Raw genomic sequence first — 23,816 nt, 5'->3', positions numbered from 1 at the left:
TTCATGGTATTTGTTAATGATTAATATAGTATGTATTCCATTCATTATATGTAGCATTTGGAATATTATTCAATGGAATTAAATAATTATAGGTAGCGCAGCGGTAGAGTTGCTGCTTTACAGCGAATGCAGCGCCGGACACTCAGGTTCGATCCTGACTACGGGTGCTGCACTGTAAGGAGTTTGTACGTTCTCCCCGTGACCTGCGTGGGTTTTCTCCGAGATCTTCGGTTTCCTCCCACACTCCAAAGACGTACTGGTATGTAGGTTAATTGGCTGGGTAAATGTAAAAATTGTCCCTAGTGGGTGTAGGATAGTGTTAATGTACGGGGATTGCTGGGCGGCACGGACTTGGAGGGCCGAAAAGGCCTGTTTCCGGCTGTATATATATGATATGATATGATGATAGCAAGTGACATAATACGGGTAGAAAATAAATGACTTCGGACTTGAGAAATTAGCTTAACGTAAAACAGTACAGCACGGAACAGGCCCTTCAGCCCACAATATTTGCCAAGATAAAGTGATCTCATCTGCCTGTACATGATCCACATCCCTCTATTTAATGCACTTGAATGAATGATACTTTATTATCACAAGTGACATGTCACAGTGAGATTCTTTGTTTTGCACACACAAGGTATGCATATAAGTCTTGTGCAATTGGACTCCTCCTGTGACTTTCTGCTCTATAAACCAAGTGGGATGGACTCAAGCAAGACGTTTCTATATAGTTGGTGCAAATTTAATTGCATTAAAATAAAGATCAATACACATGAGGAATAGAGTGAACGGGTGCTGACAAAGTTACAAAGTATTCCATTTAATCACCAATGGTCCCCATTTGTTCTCTGTGCCCCCCCCCCCTCACACCAGGATCCCCTTTGTTCTCGACGGAGGGTCCGACCTCCGGCACTCAATTGCATGCGCCTATCCAAATGACGACTCCACCACCCCGACAATGCATTCCAGGCCCCCACCTCTGCGTAAAAAAACATCTCCATTAAACTTTCTCCCTCTTGTGATGGACATTTCCACCCTGGTAAAAACTTTCTGGCTGTCTACCCTCTGTGCCTCTCATAATTTTATACACTTCTATCAAGTCTCACCTCAATCTCCGACATTATGGAGAAAACGATCCAAGTCTATCCAACCCTGTAGTTTAAACCCTATAATCCAGGCAGAATTCTGGTAATAATTGAGTCTCAGGAACTATACCCAGATTCAACCTGGGGTCTGCCTGCATATAGTTTGCATTGCTGTTTGCCCAGCCTATTGCTAAGTTAATTCATAATTTAGGACGACTCCATTCCCATACAAAAATAAAAGGTTATATTTCAGTTTAAGACAAGATCTGGGAAAACAGCACTGAAGAAATTTGGTCTGGCATGGATAAATCATGGTAGGGGGGCATTGTTTGGAGGGGTCTTTATTTTAGTGGATTACACTTGGAATAGCCCTTTGTTTTTTTTAAAAACACTGAAATTATTACACAGCCTTGGTATCCGCAACAAGTTTCTGGTGAAAAACGACAACACAATTTAAAAAGTCTGATAGTTTGATATCATAAACTATTGCAAACTCTGTGCTCCAGAGAGCATACCAAAATGTAATACATTGGAATACAAACAGCTATTTCGCAAAAAGGATTTTGTTTGAGATTAAGAAATTAATAAATCAGGAAGATATGATAATACAGATAGGATTAATGCTTAAAATGTATTTTTCTTTTACCTGCTGCAATATTTTGTGTGCAGCAAATCTTTCTTAAAAGTGTTATCTGATTATTCAGCGCAAGTGATTAAATGAATTGTCAAACCAGCTCAGGAACCACTATCAGTGTATGAAGTGATTTTGACAAGTCAAATGTTACACAATGTCACATCAGAATTTAAAGCAAGATGATAATGTCCTGATAAAATTAACCAATTGTGGAATGTGGATACACGTACATTTTTAACTGTGACTGGTACAGTTCTGATCACCACATTACAGGACGAATGTGTTGTCATTAGTAATTTACCTGCAAGAACAGCCCTTTGCCTGCACAAGTGGGGATGACAGACAGCCCAGCTTGCGCCTGCGGACATCCAGACCAGACCGTCACACACATCGTGATTGACTGCTCACTGAGGCTTTTCCCTGGTGGCATCAAGGCCATCCACCCAGCAACTGATGCTGCCCTGGCCTGGATGTCGACCCTTGACATACAACGTTAGGCTATGCACGCCATACACAAGAAAAAGTGATTTACCAGGATGTGGCCTGGAATGAAGGACTTTTGTTACAAGGAGAGATCGGATAGGTTGGTTTTGTTCTCACTGTTAGCTTTCACTCCAACTTTATTTATAAATCTTATTTGAGGACTTTTCTGTCATGGGCCTCCTCCAGTTTGCGGTGGGCCTCCAGTGTCATAGTGAGGCCCACCGCAAATTGGAGGAACAGCACCTCATATTTCGCTTGGGCAGCTTACAGCCCAGCGGTATGAACATTGACTTCTCTAACTTTAGATAGCTCCTCTGTCCCTCCCTTCCCAGTTCTCCCACTGTCTGTCTCCACCTATATCCTTTCTTTGTCCCGCCCCCCCCTGACATCAGTCTGAAGAAGGGTCTCGACCCGAAACGCCACACATTCCTTCTCTCCAGAGATGCTGCCTGACCTGCTGAGTTACTGCCGCATTTTGTGATACCTTCCACACTATGAACGATATTTTATGACATTTGTGCTATAAATCTTTCTATTTTAATAACTACAAAAAAATTTGTACGGTACACAATTAGTGTACAAAAGAAATTACCGAGCAGCTTCAGATCGCAATCAGACAATCAGTATTTCATGTGCAGATGCACTGGCGAAGAGGTGGGAGAGGTGGAAATCCAACAGCTGATTTTTACATCACAATTCACCAGAAACAAGTGAGATTAAGCCCTTTTTATTAAAAAAGTTAATCTGTTTGAAACTGATGATTGAAAGAAAAGGTGTTGTTTTGGATTGAACTTCACTGGCTTAGTTTGAATAGCCCGATGGAATCTTTTACATGGACTTTATATTTAATACCATCAGTCTAGTTTGCATGTGATAGAAAGTAAGTATCTTTAATAAAGCAGTTTACCTTAACTATTATATATCAGCAGTTTATCCGAGAGTTCCAGATAAAATTGGGTCACAATGATCATTATTTTACAGTATTATGGATGAGATATTGTCCTAGTCCTTTAGGAAACTAGTCCTTAAAATGGGGTATTAACTACCAGGCAGATTCTTTCATTTCATATAGATCGCTGCAAAACATTATGCTCAGAATTCAAAAACCATCAACAATAGTCAACCTCTTGCTGCATACAGTAATACTGAAAAAGCTCTACTTTTCTGTCCCCCACCATCTCCTCCCCGTCTTATGGCACTTTCCCAATAAACTACAGAAGTTATCAACCCTCTCCTTTTATCTCCTCCCTTTCACCATTTGAGAACCCAAACAGCCCTTCTAAATGAAACCACAACCCACTTGCATTTCTTACTACATTTGCTGTTAACAATGTATTCTCCTCTTCATTCGGAAAAAACAAAAATGCAGATGGAATGACAACTTTGCAGGGCAATTGCATTTAGCCTGCAGCAGTGACTTGGAGCTCCCTGTTACTTGTCATTTTAATTCTTCATCCTCCGTCTGTGACCTCTTGTGTGGTTCTAACTATACCCGATGCAATCTAAAGCCACAACAGCTTATCTTCTATCTGGGCATGTAGCGGCCATGTATGCACTAAATGGAATTCTCCTACTTCAGGTAATTTGCTTTATCTGCCTATCAGAATTGGTCATTTCTGCTGTCTGTAATGATATTGGTTTATTATTGTCACATGTAGAGGTAAAGAAAAAAACTTTGTTTTACATGTTATCTAGTCAAATCATAAAATACAGAAATATTTCCTCCATGTGTAATACTTTCTCAATTTTTATCTCAACATTAGTAGAGCTCAACTTGTTTGACATGTCCTGCAGCTCTGTATTTTAAACCTGTGTTTCTTTGTATTCTCACTTTCCCATAACCTTTCAGGAAACCTCTGTCCCAATTCATACCACCCCTACCCTCTCTGCAACTTAAAATCAACTTGTTATTTCTCTTTTACAGTTTGGATAAGGAGCCTTTGACAAGAAACATTAACTGTTTCTTTCCGCATATGCTGTCTTATCTGTTGAGTGTTTGCAGCATTTGCCAATTTTTGTTATATTAAACTTTCCAATTAATTCAGCTAAGTAGAGAGTGCCAGCTTTAGTCACCAAAACTGTTTTGTGTGCTAAAGGCAGCTTTCTTAATGAGGACCAGTTCTGGTCAAGGAAACTAAATTTGAAATAGGACTACAAAAATACTGTGTACAATACAAAAAGCCAATGGCTCAAGATCTATTGGAGTACGATTCCTGACAAGGGAGTAAAGAACAAGTTATCCAAGCTTTAGTTTCATTTTTAAATTTGGATGTGTCTATTCTATATACTGAAGGTAAGATTTTATGCCATATTGTCATCCATAATTAATATGACAAATCTAAGGAAATCCAATGTAGTGGTCCAAAGTTTCTTCTACATTTGATCAATAAAGCCAAAAGCAATTTCTCATCCACTGATGGATTCAGTGTTCGGATTGTTGCACCAGGTTTTGCAGCTTTGCAGGCCAGCCACATGGAGCACGGATTTCTCAAAAAACCACGAGGACATTTGGAAAATACAGTTGAATAATAAATATTTGAGCCCTTATCTAACAAAATATTTAATTTCTAACATTTGACTTATAATTTACATTGTGGAATACCCACTTCAGTTCAAAAGTTATGGAAACTTGCAGTGTAATGGTCAAAACATGGTGCATACAGGTAATTTTGAGTACAGTTTGGTAACAGCTTTTGCACAATTCCAGTTTTATAATTTCCCTACAAACAATAATGTCCAGACACCGCTCACATCTGCTGAAGTAATGTCTCCTTTAGTGTCAGAACAGATTTAAATAAACTAAACCTTGCTACCATCATTGAGCTGATCATACTTCCCATTGAGCCATTTGTTATGTTTCAACATATCTTAGTGTCGAATTTCTGCCCAAAATCATCAGATCCAAAATTGCAATGCCATAAATGTCAGGAGAACCTTGCAGGCATAATATATCATGTACGCTGAGGAGAATAAAGCCCCATTCAGAAACAAAAATGTCAGATTATTCAGTTCTTAAACTCAACTAACCATCAAAGCTGTCAAGAACTTTGAATATGCTGGAGAGCTAGAAATGTGTAAAACTCTAAAACAGAACATTGAAAAATTAAGTACTTAGAAATAATTAAATAAGTTGAGAAAACTCAATTTATTAAAAAATAGGTTATCTCATCTTTACTTAGGTTCCTCATAGCTATTTCTCTGAATTTTACAAATTAACTATTTTAACCACACACCTGACCCTCAGAAGGACGAGGGGGGACCTCATTGAAACTTACCAAATAGTGAAAGGCATGGATAGCTTGGATGTGGAGAGGATGTTTCCACTGGTGGGAGAGTCTAGAACCAGAGGGTATAGTCTCAGAATAAAAGGATGCAACTTTAGAATGGAATCAAGGGATATGGGGAAAAAGCAGGAACAGGGTACTGATTTTGGATGATCTGCCATGATCATATTGAATGATCATGCTGGCTTGAAGGGCCGAATGGCCTACTCCATGTTTCTATGTTTTTGTTTAAGGGAGATGTGAAAAAAAATCTTTAGAGGGCGATGAATCTGTGGAATTCATTGCCACAGACAGCTGTAGAGGCCAAGTCATTGGTATTTTTAAGGCGGAGATTGACTGATGCTTGATTGGTAAGGGTATCATGGTTTATGGGGGAAAAGGCAGGCAAATGGGGGTGAGAGGGAAAGATAGATTAGCCATGATTGAATAATGGTGTAGATTCGATAGGCCGAACGGCCTATTGCTCCTTTAACTTATGAACCAGCACAAGTTCAGCAGACAAACTGCAGCATGTTTGCACTCCAAGGAGTCCAACTTTGGAGTGCGGTCAGGAAATCCACAAAGAAAAACCAACATATTAAGTATTTTTACAGTTGTTCAGCAATCTCCAACGAGGTACCACTTAGAACGAGAACCACTAACAATTCAATAAAAAACTGCCAGCATTAAAGTATTTGGCTAATTAAGTAGTGACATGATACAACCATTGGGTCTCGTGGTTTATTTGGGCTACTGCTCTGATGTTGAAACAGAATATTAGAATTGGTAGAAATGGTAGCTTGGTCATCCAAGCAAGTCATTTTTTTAACTTTAAAGTTCAGTTTCTTGCATTGCTCACTTGATATCCCACACATTTGACCCTCCATTTAGATGTATATGTGGAAATGTTACAGATCAAAATGTCATTTGGTAGCTACAAGTAATACCAAAAGAGTTTAGGTTTATTATTGTCACTTGTACTGAAGTACAGACACTCCCTGACTTACATAAGGGTTAGGTTCCATAAACCCTTATGCAATGCAGATTTTATACAAGTCGGAATCACCTTAAAATTTGGTGGAAACAAAGAACTACAGCTGCTGGGTTTATTCACAAAATGACACAAAGTGCTGGAGTAACTCTGGGTCAGGCAGCATCTCTGGAGAACATGGATAGGTGATGTTTTGGGTTGGGATTCTTCTTCAGGCCGATTCAGTCTGCCGAGTTACTCTGGCACTTCGTGTCATCTCATCTTAAAACTAGGCGCCAAAAACACAGGTCTGTACCAGCGAGCCCTTCTTCACCAGTTGCTGTACCGTCCAGTTGGAAGTGGCTGTCATTGCGGCTCACGTTGCAGCCCCTGGCCCTTTCTATGGGCCACCAACAGGACATGCTCGGTCACCGTGAGGCTCTCCCCTCTCACCAGCTGCTGCTTCTTCCTGTCCACTCTCCCCTCCTCCTCCTCCCTCAGAGTCACCAACATATTCCAAGGTGGAAGAGAAGGGAGAAGGAGACGGCGGCAAGGGGGGGGGGGGGGGGGGGGAGTGAACAATGTGTCAGCTAGTGAGAGGAAAGTGACCCCCATGGTGACTGAGCACGTCCTGTGGGAGGCCCCGTAGAAAGCACTGTCGGTACATGGTGCGGCAACTGGTGAAGAAGGGCTCGCTGGCGCACCTTGTGGAAGCTGTTGGCGACTCGGCCGAGAGTTGCTCTCCGCCACCTCCCTGATTCTCGCTAGCCTTCCCAGTGTCACTGGAAGAGTAGCGAGCATGGGTGACGCTTTTATATCTATGACGCAGATGGGAAGCTGTCGCCATCCTCCCATTACAATAGCACAGGTCATTCAGGACACAGGACCACCTATTGTGAACTATTTGCGTAAGTGCGAGCTTATGTAACATGCCTATTACGCAAGTAAAAAAGCTCTGGTTTGTGCTATCCAGTAAAATAATATTGTGCATAAATACAATCAAGTCAAACTAAAGTACAATAGGTAGAGCAAAGGTGAAGATACAGAGTGCAGAATTTAGTTCACAACATCGGACAGTAATAAACCTAAAATGGAGCTGAAACCAATAAATGTCAAATTGGAATGTTCCAGATCAGACTAAAAGTTGTATTTAGTCATTGAAACAATAAAGTGGATGTCCTAATTTTGGATTGTGAAGTCAGCTACGAAATGTAACTGATCAGCAATGTATACAAATTATAAAGAAGGAATTTTTGGTACTCATCCTAAGGACCTAGTGCCTCCCAGCAGGCCGCTGCGGCAGACGCCTCCCGGCGGGCTGCGGAGAAGCCGAGGCTGGAGCCTCGTGGCCGGTGGAGTCAACGGAGCCTGCGGCCGGCGGAGAAGCCGAGGCTGGAGCCTCGCAGGCCGGAGCCGGCGCAGCCCGAGGCCGGCCCCTGACTTGACGGAGTCCGCGGCTGGGGTTTGGGTCGGCGCCATGGAGGCGTCCGGAGAAGACCCCGCAGCGATATTGGAGAGGTCGATGAGGGCGCCGACCGACGGACGAGGACGGACCATGTGGAAGTGAGAACGCTGCTGTCGGGAGAAGGAACAAAGGAGGACCCGGCGTGGGGGACCGCTGTGAAGGAGGGGGAAGAACAATGGAAGACTTGGCGTCGGGGGACCACCATGTGGGCAGGGGAAGAACAAAGGGGGACTTAGCGCGGGATACTTTGTAACTTCGTAAGCGCCCTTTGTGTGGCACCTATTTGTATACCGTGGGCTTGCAAGCAAAGAATTTTATAGTGACTGGTCACATGTGACAAAACGCATTCCATGGATACAGTGTGTGGTAGCAGGATTCGCAGATACTTGTAGAATCTGACAGGGACCGCGACGAGAACGCTCCTGCTATGGCTAAGATCACAAGGGATGCCGTCAGATTGGAGCGATATGACAATCCAGTCTATCTCAGTGTGACTCTTGATCGATCTCTGACCTACAAAGCACATATCACCAAGCTTAAAGGAAAAGTCAGTTCCAGAAATGCTCTTCTTAGCAAGCGGAGTACCTCAAAATTCGGAGTACCTCAAAATGGGCAGCAAATTCTAAAACCATTTGATCAACAGCTCTGGCTCTCTGCTTCTCCACTGCCGAGTATGCCTGCGCAGTATGGGAGTGCTCAGCTCATGCAAGGAAGATTGATCCTGTGCTGAACACAAGCTCTCGCTGCATCAGTGGATGCATGAAACCTACCAAGACTGACAACATCTACCTACTCTCTGGCATTGCACCTCCTGGAATCAGAAGAGCTGTAGCCATTCAAAAAGAACGCCTCAGACAATCAGAGGATGAAAGACACCCCCTACATGACCACCCTTTGCTACCTCAGCGTTTGAAATCACGCAGAAGTTTCCTCTCTTCTGTCCATCCCCTGGACTGCAGTGCATCGTCCAGAAGGCTCAAACTCTGGGAACAGAGTCTAGAGAAATCTCCCGAAGACATTCACATGGCAATCGATCCCTCTGAGAAACTCCCACCAGGTTCCGACCAACCGTGGATAACCTGGCGCAGTCTAAACATGGGGAGGAGCAAATCGAACATGCTGAAGTGGGGATGTACTGAAGATGCGGCAGACTGCGAGGGCGGACTATGGAACATCTCCTGAGCTGTGACATGCTGCATGACCCATGCACTGTAAAGGATCTTGCAGAGGCCAACGACGTGGCACTAAAATTTGCTCGCTATTGGCAAACAGCTGTGTGATGACACGAAATAATAATTCGTTCCATTCAAGACAATTTATGGTAATATTTATATTTTAGCTGTTTTCCTGTTTAATTTGAAGGGAAAGAAAAAGATGTAGTAAATAATATATATACTTGCAATGCTTTAAAGCAGAGTTTTCAAAAGCAAACCATAAGTTCCATAGTAATTAAAAAAGTCACATTATCTATCATATGATGCAGAGGATATTGCAATCTGTCACAGGCTCAAGCTTGAACATGCACCTACCCAAATTAATTTATCAATCTCCGAGTTATTGAGTAGAGAAGTTGAGAAGTCATAGCAGGATGAGAGGAGATCTTATCGAAACGTATAAGATTATTAAGGGGTTGGACACGTTAGAGGCAGGAAACATGTTCCCAATGTTGGGGGAGTCCAGAACAATGGGCCACAGTTTAAGAATAAGCGGTAGGCCATTTAGAACGGAGATGAGGAAAAACCTTTTCAGTTAGAGAGTTGTGAATCTGTGGAATTCTCTGCCTCAGAAGGCAGTGGAGGCCAATTCTCTGGATGCTTTCAAGAGAGAGCTAGATAGAGCTCTTAAAGATAGGGGTCAGGGGGTTCAGAGGACAGGAACGGGGTACTGATTGTGCATGATCAGCCATGATCACATTGAATGGTGGTGCTGGCTTGAAGGGCCGAATGGCCTCCTCCTGCACCTATTGTCTATTGTCTACCACTGCACAAGACTTTGGCATGGCTGCCCCTGAAATACTGCGTGCAGTTCTGGTTATCATTCTGTCGGAAGGATGTGATTAAGTTAGAGAGGGTGCAGAAAAGATTTACAGACATAAATGCTGGGGACTGGACGGCTTGAGTTATATGGAGAGACTGGATAGGCTAGGAGATACAAGAGATTGCAGATGCTGGAATCTTGATCAGAAAAAAAACAAAGTGCTGGAGAAACTCACCAAACTAACTTGCTGAATTCCTGCACAACATTTTGTGCACAGGCTAGGACTGTTTTCCCTGGAGCAATGAAGGCCGAGTGATATTCTTGGAGATTTCTAAAATCATGTGGGTCACAGATTTTTCCTGTGGGGTGGGGTGTCTGAGACTCGATGGCATTGGTTTAAAGTGAGAGGAGACAAATTTAAAAGGTACCCAACGGGCATGTTTCTCCACACCAAGGGTGGTGAGTATGTGGAACAAGTTGCCAAAGGAAGTGGAAATGGCAGCGCTTAAAAATCATTCGAACAAATACATGGTTAGAACAGTTTAGACTGATAGTGGACAAATGAGTGCAATTGAGACTGGCTGAGATAAACACCCTAGTCGGCATGGACAATTTAGGCCAAAGTACCTGTTTCAATGCTGCAAGACACTCTTAGAAAATCCCACTTTTTTTCCTCCTTACAAATCTCGGTATTTCTGAGGCCATTTGAAAAATCCCAATTTTTCTTTTGGTTATAGAACTGACATGGAACTTATGGCAAGTAACTTTTGGTATCATACATTTACAAGTTACCAAAGGTCACAAGTATGTGGGCATCTATTCTTGTGCATATAAGAAGTAGCCAGAGGATTACTATTCACCTTTAAGATTTTCATATCTTCATAATGACAAAGGAGCCAGCCATTTGGCTGGCAGGTCTCAAAGCAATCCCATTCTCCCACTTGTTTCCCTGTAACCCTATGTTCTCAAACAAGGCCAATACCAATCCTTCCACCAGCCACTGACACAAGGACAACTAGTTTACTGAAGTCAATTAACCCAACCAGCTTATCTTTGGGATGTGGGATCACCCAGGGGAAACCCATGCAGTCACAGCAAGAACATGCAAATTCCCTGGGCTTTGGAGGTCAGTATCGAATATATGTCACTGAAACATATCTGTACTGTCACTCTTCTGATTACAGGTATGATAGTGCAGAACCAGCAATTGCACAACTGGAATGGTTCAAATGTTATGATTAGCCAATTGGTTTATAACTCTAACTGGTTCTTAAATGATGACCTTTATTTGTTGTGGTTTGGATGGATTTCTGATAACTGTACTATCAGGACATTAGAATTTTGCTTCTCTGATCAGTTTGTCAAACTGGAATTCTCAATTGTTTTGGTAGCTGTGTAATTCTGCAAGAGCAACATCAAACAGCTTTGGGGACATGTCAATATTTGGAGTAAATTTCTTTAAACATTATTGCAAACATTACCAAATGAGAGAATATTTTCATCACAGAATCATAATGTATTTTTTCTTCACATCAAGGCAAAGGTTTGTTACACTAGGAATAAAACCAGAAGGTGCCAAAAAGCTCAGTAGGTCAGACAGCATACTGCATGACCTGCTGAGTGTTTACAGCATTTTCTGATTTTATTTTGGATTCGCAGCATGTGGATTGTTGATTTTCCTTTCTTAGAGGTGATTAAATCATAGAAGGGATATTGTCCAAACTGACATAAGTTTATGATAAACAACATAAAATGTTTTTTAGTCAGTTGATTATAGATCTTAAAAGTAGCAAAACCATATGAAATCAAAATAAACATTTGCAGCTATGCCTCGATTGTTGTTTGAAGAGGACATTTCATTAGCCATTAAATAAATTAGGGCGACACAGTGGCGCAGCGGTAGATTTGATGCCTTACAGCGCCAGAGACCCAAGTTCGATCATGACTGTGGGTGCTGTCTGCAAAGTTTGTACGTTCTCCCTGTGATCACGTGGGTTTTCTCCGGGTGCTCAGGTTTTCTCCCATACGCCAAAGACGTACAGATTTGAAAGTTAATCGTCTTTGATAAAATTGAAAATTGTCTAGTGTGCAGGACAGTGCTAGTGTATGGGGTGGTCGCTGGTCGGCACGAACTCAGTGGGCCGAAGGGCCCGTTTCCATGCTATATCTCTAAAGTCTACATGTAAATGGCCCAGATTATATATAATAACCCCACATGTAAAGAAGCAGCCAATGTATTACATGATACTGCACATTTTAAATGAAACAGCAAATTGAATTTGCTGGCTTAGAAAACTTGTGTGCCCAACTATGCAGTTAGCTTATATTACCTGTAGAGGGCTCTAATTCACTTTGTAAATAATAAGTATATTATAACTGTGTTAATGGCGGAGTTAACATTCAGCAAGATAGACCACCGAATTCAGTGCAGCAGGAGGAGAAAGAAAGATCATGCCCTATACAGAAATAATATTGCATCCTCATAAAAAAAATATATAGCCAATCTCATCACCTCCCTGATTCAATGTGAAAAAAGAAAATTACATTCCCATTGCACTGACCTAGTCTACTGTAGAATATTACCACATAATATTAATTGGAATATTAATTCCCTGTTCCTACTGATTACCATATCCTTCGGTGTTGTTCACTACTTAGGACAAAAATCTATTTTAGTCTTGAAAGTACTGAACAACCTCTCACGCAGGGGGATTCCCAAGGTTCCTTCTGCATGAAGAAACTCCTCACTTCAGCCCAAAAATGCTATCCCTATTTCAGTTTAGAGATACAGCGCAGAAACAGGCCCTTCGGCCCACCGACCAGCGATCCCCGTACATTAACACTATCCTACACCCGCTGGGGACAATTTTACACTTACACCAAGCCAATTAACCTACAAACTTGTACATCTTTGGAGTGTGGGAGGAAACCGAAGATCTCGGAGAAAACCCACGCAGGTCACGGGGAGAACGTACAAACTCCGTACAGACAGCACCCGTAGTCGGGATCGAACACGGGTCTCCGGCGCTGCATTCGCTATAAGGCAGCAACTCTACCGCTGCGCCATGATATTTTGTTCTGGATGCTCTCATCAGAGGAAAGCACCTCCCGACATCTATTCCAAGAACCTATCTCAAAATCTTGTATGTGTAAATAAGACAACGCCACCTTTCAATTTTCTAAACTTCAACTAATTTTACTCAATTTCATTCGTCATGCCCAGGCATCATCCTGTGAATCTACACTCCACTACCTCCCAGATAAATTCACCCATTGTAAGAAATGGAGACCAAAACATCATAGTACTCCAAGGTAGACACAAAATGCTGGAGTAACTCAGCGGGTCAGGCAGCATCTCTGGAGAGAAGGAATGGGTGACGTTTTGGGTCGAGATCCTTCTTCAGACTCTCCAGACATCAGTCTCGACCCGAAACGTCACCCATTCCTTCTCTCCAGAGATGCAGCCTGTCCCACTGAATTACTCCAGCATTTTGTGTCTACCTTTGATTTAAACCAGCATCTACAGTTCTTTCCTACACATAGTACCCCTTATGTGGTCTCACTAAAGCACTTTAATCTTGTACTCAAAAGCTCTTATAATAAACCTAATATTATGTGGTACTACACCTTGCCTTAATAATCAATTGGTGGACTACCTTATAACTTTTTACATTTTGGGCACATGCACATCTGGATTTCTTAATCGACCATTTATTAGTCCTTGCCATTTAAAAAAAACTCTTTCCTTCCCAAATCAAACATTACATTTTTTCACATTATATTATATCCACAACCTTTTTGCTCACTCTCTTAACTTGTCGACATCCCGCACAGGAGGAGGTATTTCACCCAAGGTTGTGCCAGCTCTGTGGCAGATTTATCCAGCAGCTCACACTCCTTTACCCTCTCGTGCAACTCTGTAATTTTCTTTTCAAGTAGTTAAGACAGTACCCTTTTCTGAATGCTGCCATGAATCTGCTTTCAGTTTCCTCTGCCAACACATTGACAGCACATTCACCGCATTCTTACCACACATAGCATGAAAATAAATTTTTAGTTTTGGTTTAGAGATACAGCGCGGAAACAGGCTCATTCGGCCCACCGGGTCCGCGTCGACCAGCGATCCTCGCACATTAACACTATCCGATACCCACAAGGGACAATTTTTACATTTACCAAGCCAATTAACCTACAAACCTGTACGTCTTTGGAGTGTGGGGAGGAAACCGAAGATCTCAGAGAAAGCCCACGCAGGTCACGGGGAGAACGTAAAAACTCCGCACAGACAGCACCCGTAGTCGGGATCGAATCTGGGTCTCCGGTGCTGCATTCGCTGTAAGGCAGCAACTCTACCGCTGCGCCACCATGCCGCTTGTATCGCCATGCCATTTGTTTTCTTTTTTTTGTCGTTCACCTTCATTCTGCCCACCGTTCTTCATCCTTCTGCCAATAGGATCAGTTTCTTTTAATCTACCCTATCTGGACTCATGATTTCAATATTTTTTATCAGATTCTTTCACAATCTCTTATTTTTCAAGGTGAACAATCCAATCTCTCCATATAAATCTCATCCCTTGAATCAGTTTAGTACACTGCTAGTCCCTTTACCTCCCCCCTCAACTCCATCCAAGGACCCAAACAGTCTTTCCAGGTGAGACAGAGGTTCACCTGCACCTCCTCCAACCTTATCTATTGCATCCGCTGCTCTAGATGTCAACTTCTTTACATCGGCGAAACCAAAAGCAGGCTTGGCGATCGTTTCGCTCAACACCTACGCTCAGTCCGCCTTAACCAACCTGATCTCCCGGTGGCTGAGCAGTTCAACTCCCCCTCCCACTCCCAGTCTGACCTTTCTGTCATGGGCCTCCTCCAGTCCCCTTCCCAGTTCTCCCTCTATCTTCCTGTCTCCACCTATATTCTTCCTTTGTCCCGCCCCCCCTGACATCAGTCTGAAGAAGGGTGTCGACCCGAAACGTCACCCATTCCTTCTCTCCTGAGATGCTGCCTGACCTGCTGAGTTACTCCAGCATTTTATGAATAAATACCTTCGGTTTGTACCAGCATCTGCAGTTATTTTCTTACACTTATAGTACACTGCTACCTCACTGAGCACTCAGGATGCATTCCCTGGAAAACCACGCTAATGGGATTAGCACTATATGGAGTTATTATAACATTATACACAGAGCGATATGTAATTGAGAACATTGCCTTGGCAGAAAACCTGGTGCTGGGAATAGGCAACATCTGAACAGCACCTTCTTTTGCCAAGACCAGCTGCATCTTTTTTGGTAAAGAACAGTGTACTTCATGGAGTAAAGAACTCAGTACTTCAGCCGTGCTTTTTTAAAATGTTTTGTTTTTTGCTACCTAATCAATCCAACCCCTCTTCTTACTATCCAATTACTATTTACATGTCAGAATATTTTTGGATTTTTCTTTGTTTTCTTGCAGTCTGATCGCATACTCTCTAACCAGTATTTCTTATTCTTACTTTGAGTTTTCCTTTATATTTATAATCAATAATGAAACAGAAACCATAACAGAACTTAAAAGAATCCTACAATGTATTAATAGCACTGCAATTTTACCATGTCATTTTATCCATCATAAGCACAGGTAACTGGCCTGAAATTTCCAACTAACCTACTGCTCACGTGTGTTATCGAACTGATAGGTGTTGTAGGAGCCATTTTGCATTTATTAGTTATTTTTGCTGATTATTATTATTACCTTGTATCCTGCTGTAGTTTGGACACTACAGAGTTAACGCAATGCTTACGAAGGGGCTGGGCGGAGCTAGAGTGCGGGCAGTTGGGTACGTGCTGGCGGAGTTTGTGAGCCAAGGAGGTGCTGACAGAGGTTCAGCCAAAGGCTCCGCCAAAAGATTAATTAGCCAAGATGTAATCGGCTGTAAGTCTTGTTGACGAGAAGATTAATGCAGACTCCACCGAAGTTATATCTGGCAGTTCGTATCGATCGCATAGACTGTGGTAAGATATGGAATTTTACCTAGCAAATCAATAACCAGTCGATGACAAGAGATATGCCAATATGTTTATTGCACCTTCAAAATAAAGACTAACTATTCAAACGTTGAGGAGGATCACTGTTATTTATATTTGCTCGAGTCATTAAGCTTATCGCTCACTCGGTCTATGCAAGTGGCATCTTGGAAGCTAATTGAAAAGACGAGAAGCTGGCCGCTACAGGTGTCATATAAAACCTATTTTAGCTTTACTTTTCTCTATTTGATCGTCAGGGAGGTCTGGTATTAATTGCTGTATTTTTCTCTCTGGCGGGAACATACCTAAAGAGGTCCGGACCTCCTCCAGTTTATTACCTTCCAGTCTTGCCTAGCCAGCCAGATCTGTTATCGTCTTATTGAAAATGGCCTCTTCGAACTGACTATTTTTAACCAAAGTGGTCCACGGATTTTTTAAAGTCGTTTTTCTTAATCTAATAATATTATGATTGCAATTCCTCAAAATGTTCCCTCATTGACACAAGTTCTGTAACACTTCCCCCCCTCTGGGGTCAGAAACGCACTGTTCAAGTATGTTGTTCACATGCCCCCCACCAAACCTTGTTAGGGAAATCTTTTGGAATATTGATCTTTGGGAATTCACGAATATCCCGAAGAATGGAATAAAAGGCCAATTTTACATAATATTACATATTTCTCAAAAGATTCCGTGATACAATAAAGAAATTTACAGTGCTGTGCAACAATAAAAGGTAGTATGAGATCATAAGGGAATGACTGCTAACTAAAAAGTTCTTTACCCTGAGAGTCATTAAATGTGGAATGCATTATCATATGAGCAGTTATGGGGAAGAGTGCAGATATATTTAAGGGGAAGCTGGGCACTCATGAGCAGGGCAAAGGGAAGGATATTCTAACAGGTTAGAAATATCTAAGGAGGATGTTTACGAGGAGCATAAACTACAGCATGGATTAGACAATAGACAATAGGTGCAGGAGGAGGCCATTCTGTAAGGGGTTCAACATTCAACATTTGGCCATATGGGTTTTATTGCAGGGGTGTAAAAAAGGTGTAAAAGCTCCAGCTCGATTATGTTGCCAGGACATCCTGTTGTCAGCATGGAAGCACGGTTTATGGCTAAGTGCATCCTTTGCTATGGGCAACTGGCTTTAGGGCTTTGATGGTTGACCATCCTTTGATATGGGTAACTGGCTTTAAGGCTTTGATGGTTGACCATCCTTTGATATGGGTAACTGGCTTTAAGGCTTTGATGGTTGACCATCCTTTGATATGGGTAACTGGCTTTAAGGCTTTGATGGTTGACTATCCTTTGATATGGGTAACTGGCTTTAAGGCTTTGATGGTTGACCATCCTTTGATATGGGTAACTGGCTTTAAGGCTTTGATGGTTAACCATCCTTTGATGATTAAGGGGAACATTTGGCCATATCGACTGTTCTTTGGTCCTGGGAATACCGAGGACATGTAGGTCACACAGGACACGGAGGACATGGGGGTCCTGAAGGGCACATAAAGATTTATAGGACATTGTAAAACTTGCCATATAAGGTAGCAACAGGAAATGTACTGGCACATGTATTTCGGGTATAAATATGTGTAATTGTTAGCATTCGGGGAGGGAGACCACACTAGCTTCCTGAGCGTTTCTAAACGCTTCGGTTTCTAGACTCTCTCCCACCTGGGTGAGTAGAATAAAGAGGTTATACGAATTTGGTTGTCTGACTATTCTGTTCATAGGGCACGAACTACAACAATTCGGCCCTTCGAGCCAGCACCGCCATTCAATGTGATCATGGCTGATCATTCCCAATCAGTACCCCGTTCCTGCCTTCTCCCCATACCCCCTGACTCCGCTATCCTTAAGAGCTCTATCCAGCTCTCTCTTGAATGCATTCAGAGAATTGGCCTCCACTGCCTTCTGAGGCAGAGAATTCCACAGATTCACAACTCTCTGACTGAAAAAGTTTTTCCTCATCTCAGTTCTAAATGGCATACCCCTTATTCTTAAACTGTGGCCCCTTGTTCTGGACTCCCCCAACATTGGGAACATGTTTCCTGCCTCTAAAGTGTCCAACCCCTTAATAATCTTATACGTTTCGATAAGATCTCCTCTCATCCCTCTAAATTCCAGTGTATACAAGCCTAGTCGCTCCAGTCTTTCAACATATGATAGTCCTGCCATTCCAGGAATTAACCTAGTAAACCTTCGCTGCACGCCCTCAATAGTAAGAATATCCTTCCTCAAATTTGGAGACCAAAACTGCACACAGTACTCCAGGTGCGGTCTCACTAGGGCCCTGTACAACTGCAGAAGGACCTCTTTGCTCCTATACTCAACTCCTCTAGTTATGAGGGCCAACATTCCATTGGCTTTCTTCACTTCCTGCTGTACCTGCATGCTTCCTTTCAGTGACTGATGCACTAGGACACCCAGATCTCGTTGTACGTCCCCTGTTCCCAACTTGACATCATTCAGATAATACTCTGCCTTCCTATTCCTACCACCAAAGTGGATAACCTCACACTTGTCCACATTAAATTGCATCTGCCATGCATCCGCCCACTCACACAACCTGTCCAAGTCACCCTGCATGGATGGATAGACTAGAAGGTTCAGTCACGAAACAGGCTGTGTAAAGCAAAGTGTAATGGTGAAAAAATACCATGGTGCCTTGAGATCATATCAAGACTCGAACATGAAGAGACAATGCATGAAGATTACCTTCTCTCATTCCAACCCCTACTTTCCACCCTATTATTCACTCATCTCTCCTTCCCTTCATGCCCCATCCATTCTTTTCTCCTCCCCCCCCCCCCTCTGACCAAATAAGCAATATAAATTGAAAGGTTTTAAAAAAAAAAATACTCAAGCTTCAAATTTTTCATTTATATAATTTGGGCTAATAGCCCACTTAGATCAATACACATATGAAAATAAGATATGTGGTCCATCTCATCTATACCATCATAGTAAATTAACAGTTGCTCACAAGTTTTGGTTTAAATGTTCTAAATCCATTCCAGGCAGAACAATCAATCCACAATAATAAATCAATCATTTTGTGACATGAATTTTTCAAGCATTAAAAGATGTTGTACTCCACATACAAAACAGTAATTCTGCTTTTTTATTTAACTGATCCTAGAAAACCCGAAGGTGATAAATGGGGGAAATGGATAAATGGGGTCTCTATCTTGCTTTATAAAACACACAATAAAATAATTCAGGTCACATTTCATTGTAATATAATGAAAATGCAGTGTTAATGAAAATTTGCGTATTATAATGAAAATCTTTAGCAGCAGATGATTTGTTACAAAATAAACCAGCTCTGCATCAGCTTAATATTAGTAAAGAATGACGTCATTTTTAAAAATATCCACTGCCAACTCTTTACGAAATCTTGTATGACAAATATTTTTTCACCACCCGACACCCGCATAAACATTTTGTCAAGACTCACCAAGTAGGCATCCTTTAGTGGGCTCATTGATGCTTCGATGAAAACAAAAATACAATATCCAGTCCATATTTACAATCGTTGCTATTGTTTCCTTCATGATGCTTGAGAATGGGACACAATGGAGAAACAGACCTGAAAGTATATTTAATTTTTTTTTAGTTCTTTTAATTTCTTAGTATTTTCGAAAACAATACATAAAATGTCAAACTGAACTATGGTCAGTTTTGTAGAAGTAAGATATAGGGATTGCCTGAATTTATTAAGTGTCAAAACTTTATGTAACACAAATAGCTTAAAGGTCAGGATGGATTAATAATAGGCAGCAATTTCAGACCCTCATCATTTATTCAAGCACTACAATACCAACAAAATTTAATTTAAAAGGCACTTTGTGCCAACAGGAATGCAATCCATTGTTCTTCAATAATTCTGCAAGGACATGCTCGGTGAATCCTGGGTGCTTAAGTAAAAAAATAAATCACAGTGGTGTCTAGGATTTGTTCCAAGAGGTCATTGCTAACTACAGAAATACACTGGAGGAGTATTCAAATGCCAGACGCTTTATATTCCTAAAGACCGATGATTATACAAGTGGTATTTTGCTATGTTAATAATTGTATCTGTCAGTGATCTATGTTATTTTAGACTGAAATAAAATCAGAAAATGCAGACAGTCCATCAGTCTGAAGAAGGGTCTCGACCCGAAACGTCACCCATTCCCTCTCTCCTAGATGCTGCCTGACCTGGTGAGTTACTCCAGCATTTTGTGATACCTTCGACAATATTTGTTAGATCAGGAGCAGCTGTGAAGAGGGTAAGAGGGTTAACATTTTAAGTCAATGACATGTTAGATTTGAGGGAAAATGTGTGTTTTAAGTTGCATAGAACTTAGAATTGGATCATTGATTTGAATAGAATGGGAGGGATGTAGAGACAAAATGAGTTTTTGAAAGGGTGGACACCAACTTCATCTGGTGAGAGGGCAGTAGAGAGTAAAAAAAAGACATTGGACCTATGCTTAAAAAAATATAAAATTGAGGAGAATTCTGGTAATATTCAGCATAGATGCAATGTGATCTCAACAGAGCAAAAAAATGAGAGTTAATGTTATTGGCAGCCAGTTCTGAAGCACACAGGAAAGGATAGATATCTGAAAATCGCATAGGCTCCAGTGTCCCTAGAAGGACGATAAGATGTCATTTCTCGAGATTTTGTTGACTTCTGTATATTATTCCAATGAAATGCAAAGACAAAGGTCAGAATGGGACTATAATAATGAAAGAACGTGATAGGCAACTGTATGCTTAGTTTCACCATTGCAGACAGAATGGACATATTCTCCAAAGTCACCGCCCATTGTTTATACCCTGCTCTTGGATGCACTGAAAGTCATTGGAATACCTGGACAAAGTTTCCTCCACTTTATCATTCCGGTGTTCTCCTTTGCAACTTAAAACAACTTGTTTTCTAACTTTAGCATTTCTGATAATGGGCCAAAGACCTGAAACATTAATGGTTTCTCTATCCACAGATGCTGTCTGATCTGCTTAGAATTGACAACAATTTTGTTATTCTTTCTTTCCAGCATTTGTAGGTTTCTGTTTTGGTTTCCAAATACCATGCAATCAGTGAAGTTAAACACAGAAGTCCAGACGTCACAGGCAATAATGCCCTGCCCCTCCACAAATGTGTTGTTGAAGTTCTCACTCTGAAACATGCAAGTAAAGTTGCTGTAATGGTAAGAATTTTGACTACTTTAGAGTTCAGAAGAATTAGGAGTGATCTGACTGAAACATACAAGAGCCTAAAGGGGCATGACAGAGTAGATATTGATAGACACATCTAATATGGGTCTGCATAAGGGTCTCGACCCAAAAACATCACCTATTCCCTTTCTCCAGAGATGCTCTCTGACCCGCTGAGTTACTCTTGTGACTATCTTCGGTGGAAACCAGCATGTGCAGTTCCTTCCTGCAGTGTAGATATTGAGATCTTTTAACTAATGGGGAGAGTGTTGTACAAGGGGACATTTTTTCAAGACAAGGGGCCAATCATTTAAAACCAGTGCAAGTAGAAATTACTTCCCAGAGAGAGACAGTGAATCTCTGACATTCTCTATCAATAGACAATAGGTGCAGGAGGAGGCCATTCGGGAGCTTGATATAATTTTGCAAGGAACAAGCATTTATTTTACCTCACACTTTTAACAAAAGAAAATTCTGATATTCATAGGATTTGCTTTTCTATCTGCTCATGATTTTTTTCAGCAGAATAAACTGCTTTTCTTCTAAATGACAGACCAATTAATGCATGGGAACATTTAATGCATGAAAAAATGAAATGCTGAAAAACGTTTTCAGTTGGAGTTGTGAATCTGTGGAATTCTCTACCTCAGAAGGCAGTGGAGGCCAATTCTCTGAATGCATTCAAGAGAGAGCTAGATAGAGCTCTTACGGATAGCGGAGTCAGGGGGTATGGGGAGAAGGCAGGGACGGGGTACTGATTGAGAATGATCAGCCATGATCACATTGAATGGCGGTGCTGGCTCGAAGGGCCGAATGGCCTCCACCTGCACCTATTGTCTATTGTCTATATTTTAACCTTGAAAATAGTTTTTCTTTAAAAATCCCATGCATCTGAAAAATGAGAGGTTCTAATTACGTATTGGCTACAAATCAGCATTTCCTAAATTGCAACCAGCAGGACTGCAGACAAAATAATTTGATATCAGATGTTGCGTAGTTGCAATCTTCCACTTCCTCTGTGCTTGTTGCATCTTTATTCCTTTCAATGTTGCATTATTTTTAAAATAACTTCCAACGACTTTCTCTTGCTACCCGGCATCCATTCCAGGAAGGATGTGGATGCTTCGTGAGGGCGCAGAAGAGGTTTACCAGAATGCTGCCTGGATTAGAGGCTATTAGCTCAGGAGGGGTTGGACACACTAAGATTGTTTTCTCTGAAATGTGCAAGACCCGATAGAAATAAATAAAATTATGAGGAAGCATAGAGGGGGGAAACCTTGTCCCTAGGGTGGAAATGTTAAAGTCATGAGGGCATATAGCATTAAGGTCAGAAGGGTTAACCGAGAGGTTTTGGAATGCACTGCCAGGGGTGGTGTGGAAACAGATAAGATGGTGACATTTAAGAGGCATGAAGTAATATGGATCACACGCAGACACAGGAGATTAGTTAAATTTGGCACCATGTTCTGTACAGACTTTGTGGGCTAAAGGGCCTGTTCATTTGCTGAATTGTTCTCTATTACGTATCGCCTTTCACTCGCAGTCATCGAAGGGCCGAATGGCCTCCCCCTGCACCTATTTTCTATGTTTCTATGTCTCTATCGTCTTTCCACTGTCTTGTAGAATTGATGTATAATTTATGTTTTTGTGTGTCGTTAGAATCTGTGTTGGCGATGCTGCTGCAAGTTTTTCCATTGTGCTTGTACCTCACAATACTTGCGCACATGGACCATAAAATAACACAGCACAAATCAGCATTTCTTGATTTGCAACCAGCAGGACTGCAGACAAAATAATTTGATATCAGATATTGCGTAGTTGCAATCTTTCACTTCCTCTGTGCTTGTTGCATCCTTATTCCTTTCAATAGACAATAGGTGCAGGAGGAGGCCATTCGGCCCTTCGAGCCAGCACCGCCATTCAATGTGATCATGGCTGATCATTCTCAATCAGTACCCCGTTCCTGCCTTCTCCCCATACCCCCTGACTCCGCTATCCTTAAGAGCTCTATCTAGCTCTCTCTTGAATGCATTCAGAGAATTGGCCTCCACTGCCTTCTGAGGCAGAGAATTCCACAGATTCACAACTCTCTGACTGAAAAAGTTTTTCCTCATCTCCGTTCTAAATGGCCTACCCCTTATTCTTAAACTGTGGCCCCTTGTTCTGGACTCCCCCAACATTGGGAACATGTTTCCTGCCTCTAACGTGTCCAACCCCTTAATAATCTTATGCGTTTCGATAAGATCCCCTCAATGCTGCAGTATTTTTAAATAACTTCCACCGACTTTCTCTTGCTATCAGGCATCCATTCCAGGAAGGATGTGGAGGCTTTGTGAGGGTGCAGAAGAGGTTTACCAGAATGCTGCCTGGATTAGAGGCCATTAGCTCAGGAGAGGTTGGACACACTAAGATTGTTTTCTCTGAAATGTGGAAGACTGATAGAAATAAATAAAATTATGAGAAGCATAGAGAGGGGAAACCTTGTTCCTAGGGTGTGCATGTGCCATACAGGATGCCAAGATAACTACGTTCATCTGCCTGGACATGATCCATATCCCTCCTTTCCTTGCATATCCATATGCCTATCTAAATGCCCTTTAGACGCTATTAATGTATCTGCCTCCATCACAACCCCAGGCACCTACCACCCTCTGTGTAAAAATAAACAGCCCCACACACTTCCTTTAAACTTTGCCCTCTCACCTTAACGTTATACCCT

The 23,816-nt window shown here is 41.7% G+C and overlaps 1 protein-coding gene across 1 annotated transcript in view; it reads right to left on the bottom strand.

Annotated features, from left to right (window-relative positions):
* LOC144608130 (enhancer of polycomb homolog 1-like) overlaps positions 1-23,816 on the bottom strand; it is a 174,988-nt gene that overhangs the window by 107,816 nt on the left and 43,356 nt on the right. The window contains exon 2 of the mRNA XM_078425538.1: positions 19,353-19,484. Coding sequence (XP_078281664.1) covers positions 19,353-19,379 — 27 coding nt within the window. The 5' untranslated portion in view covers positions 19,380-19,484. The remainder of the gene's footprint in view (positions 1-19,352; positions 19,485-23,816) is intronic.

Source organism: Rhinoraja longicauda, chromosome 2, assembly GCF_053455715.1.
Source record: "Rhinoraja longicauda isolate Sanriku21f chromosome 2, sRhiLon1.1, whole genome shotgun sequence".
Taxonomy (NCBI): domain Eukaryota; kingdom Metazoa; phylum Chordata; class Chondrichthyes; order Rajiformes; family Arhynchobatidae; genus Rhinoraja; species Rhinoraja longicauda.
This window is presented reverse-complemented; position numbering and strand designations above follow the sequence as displayed.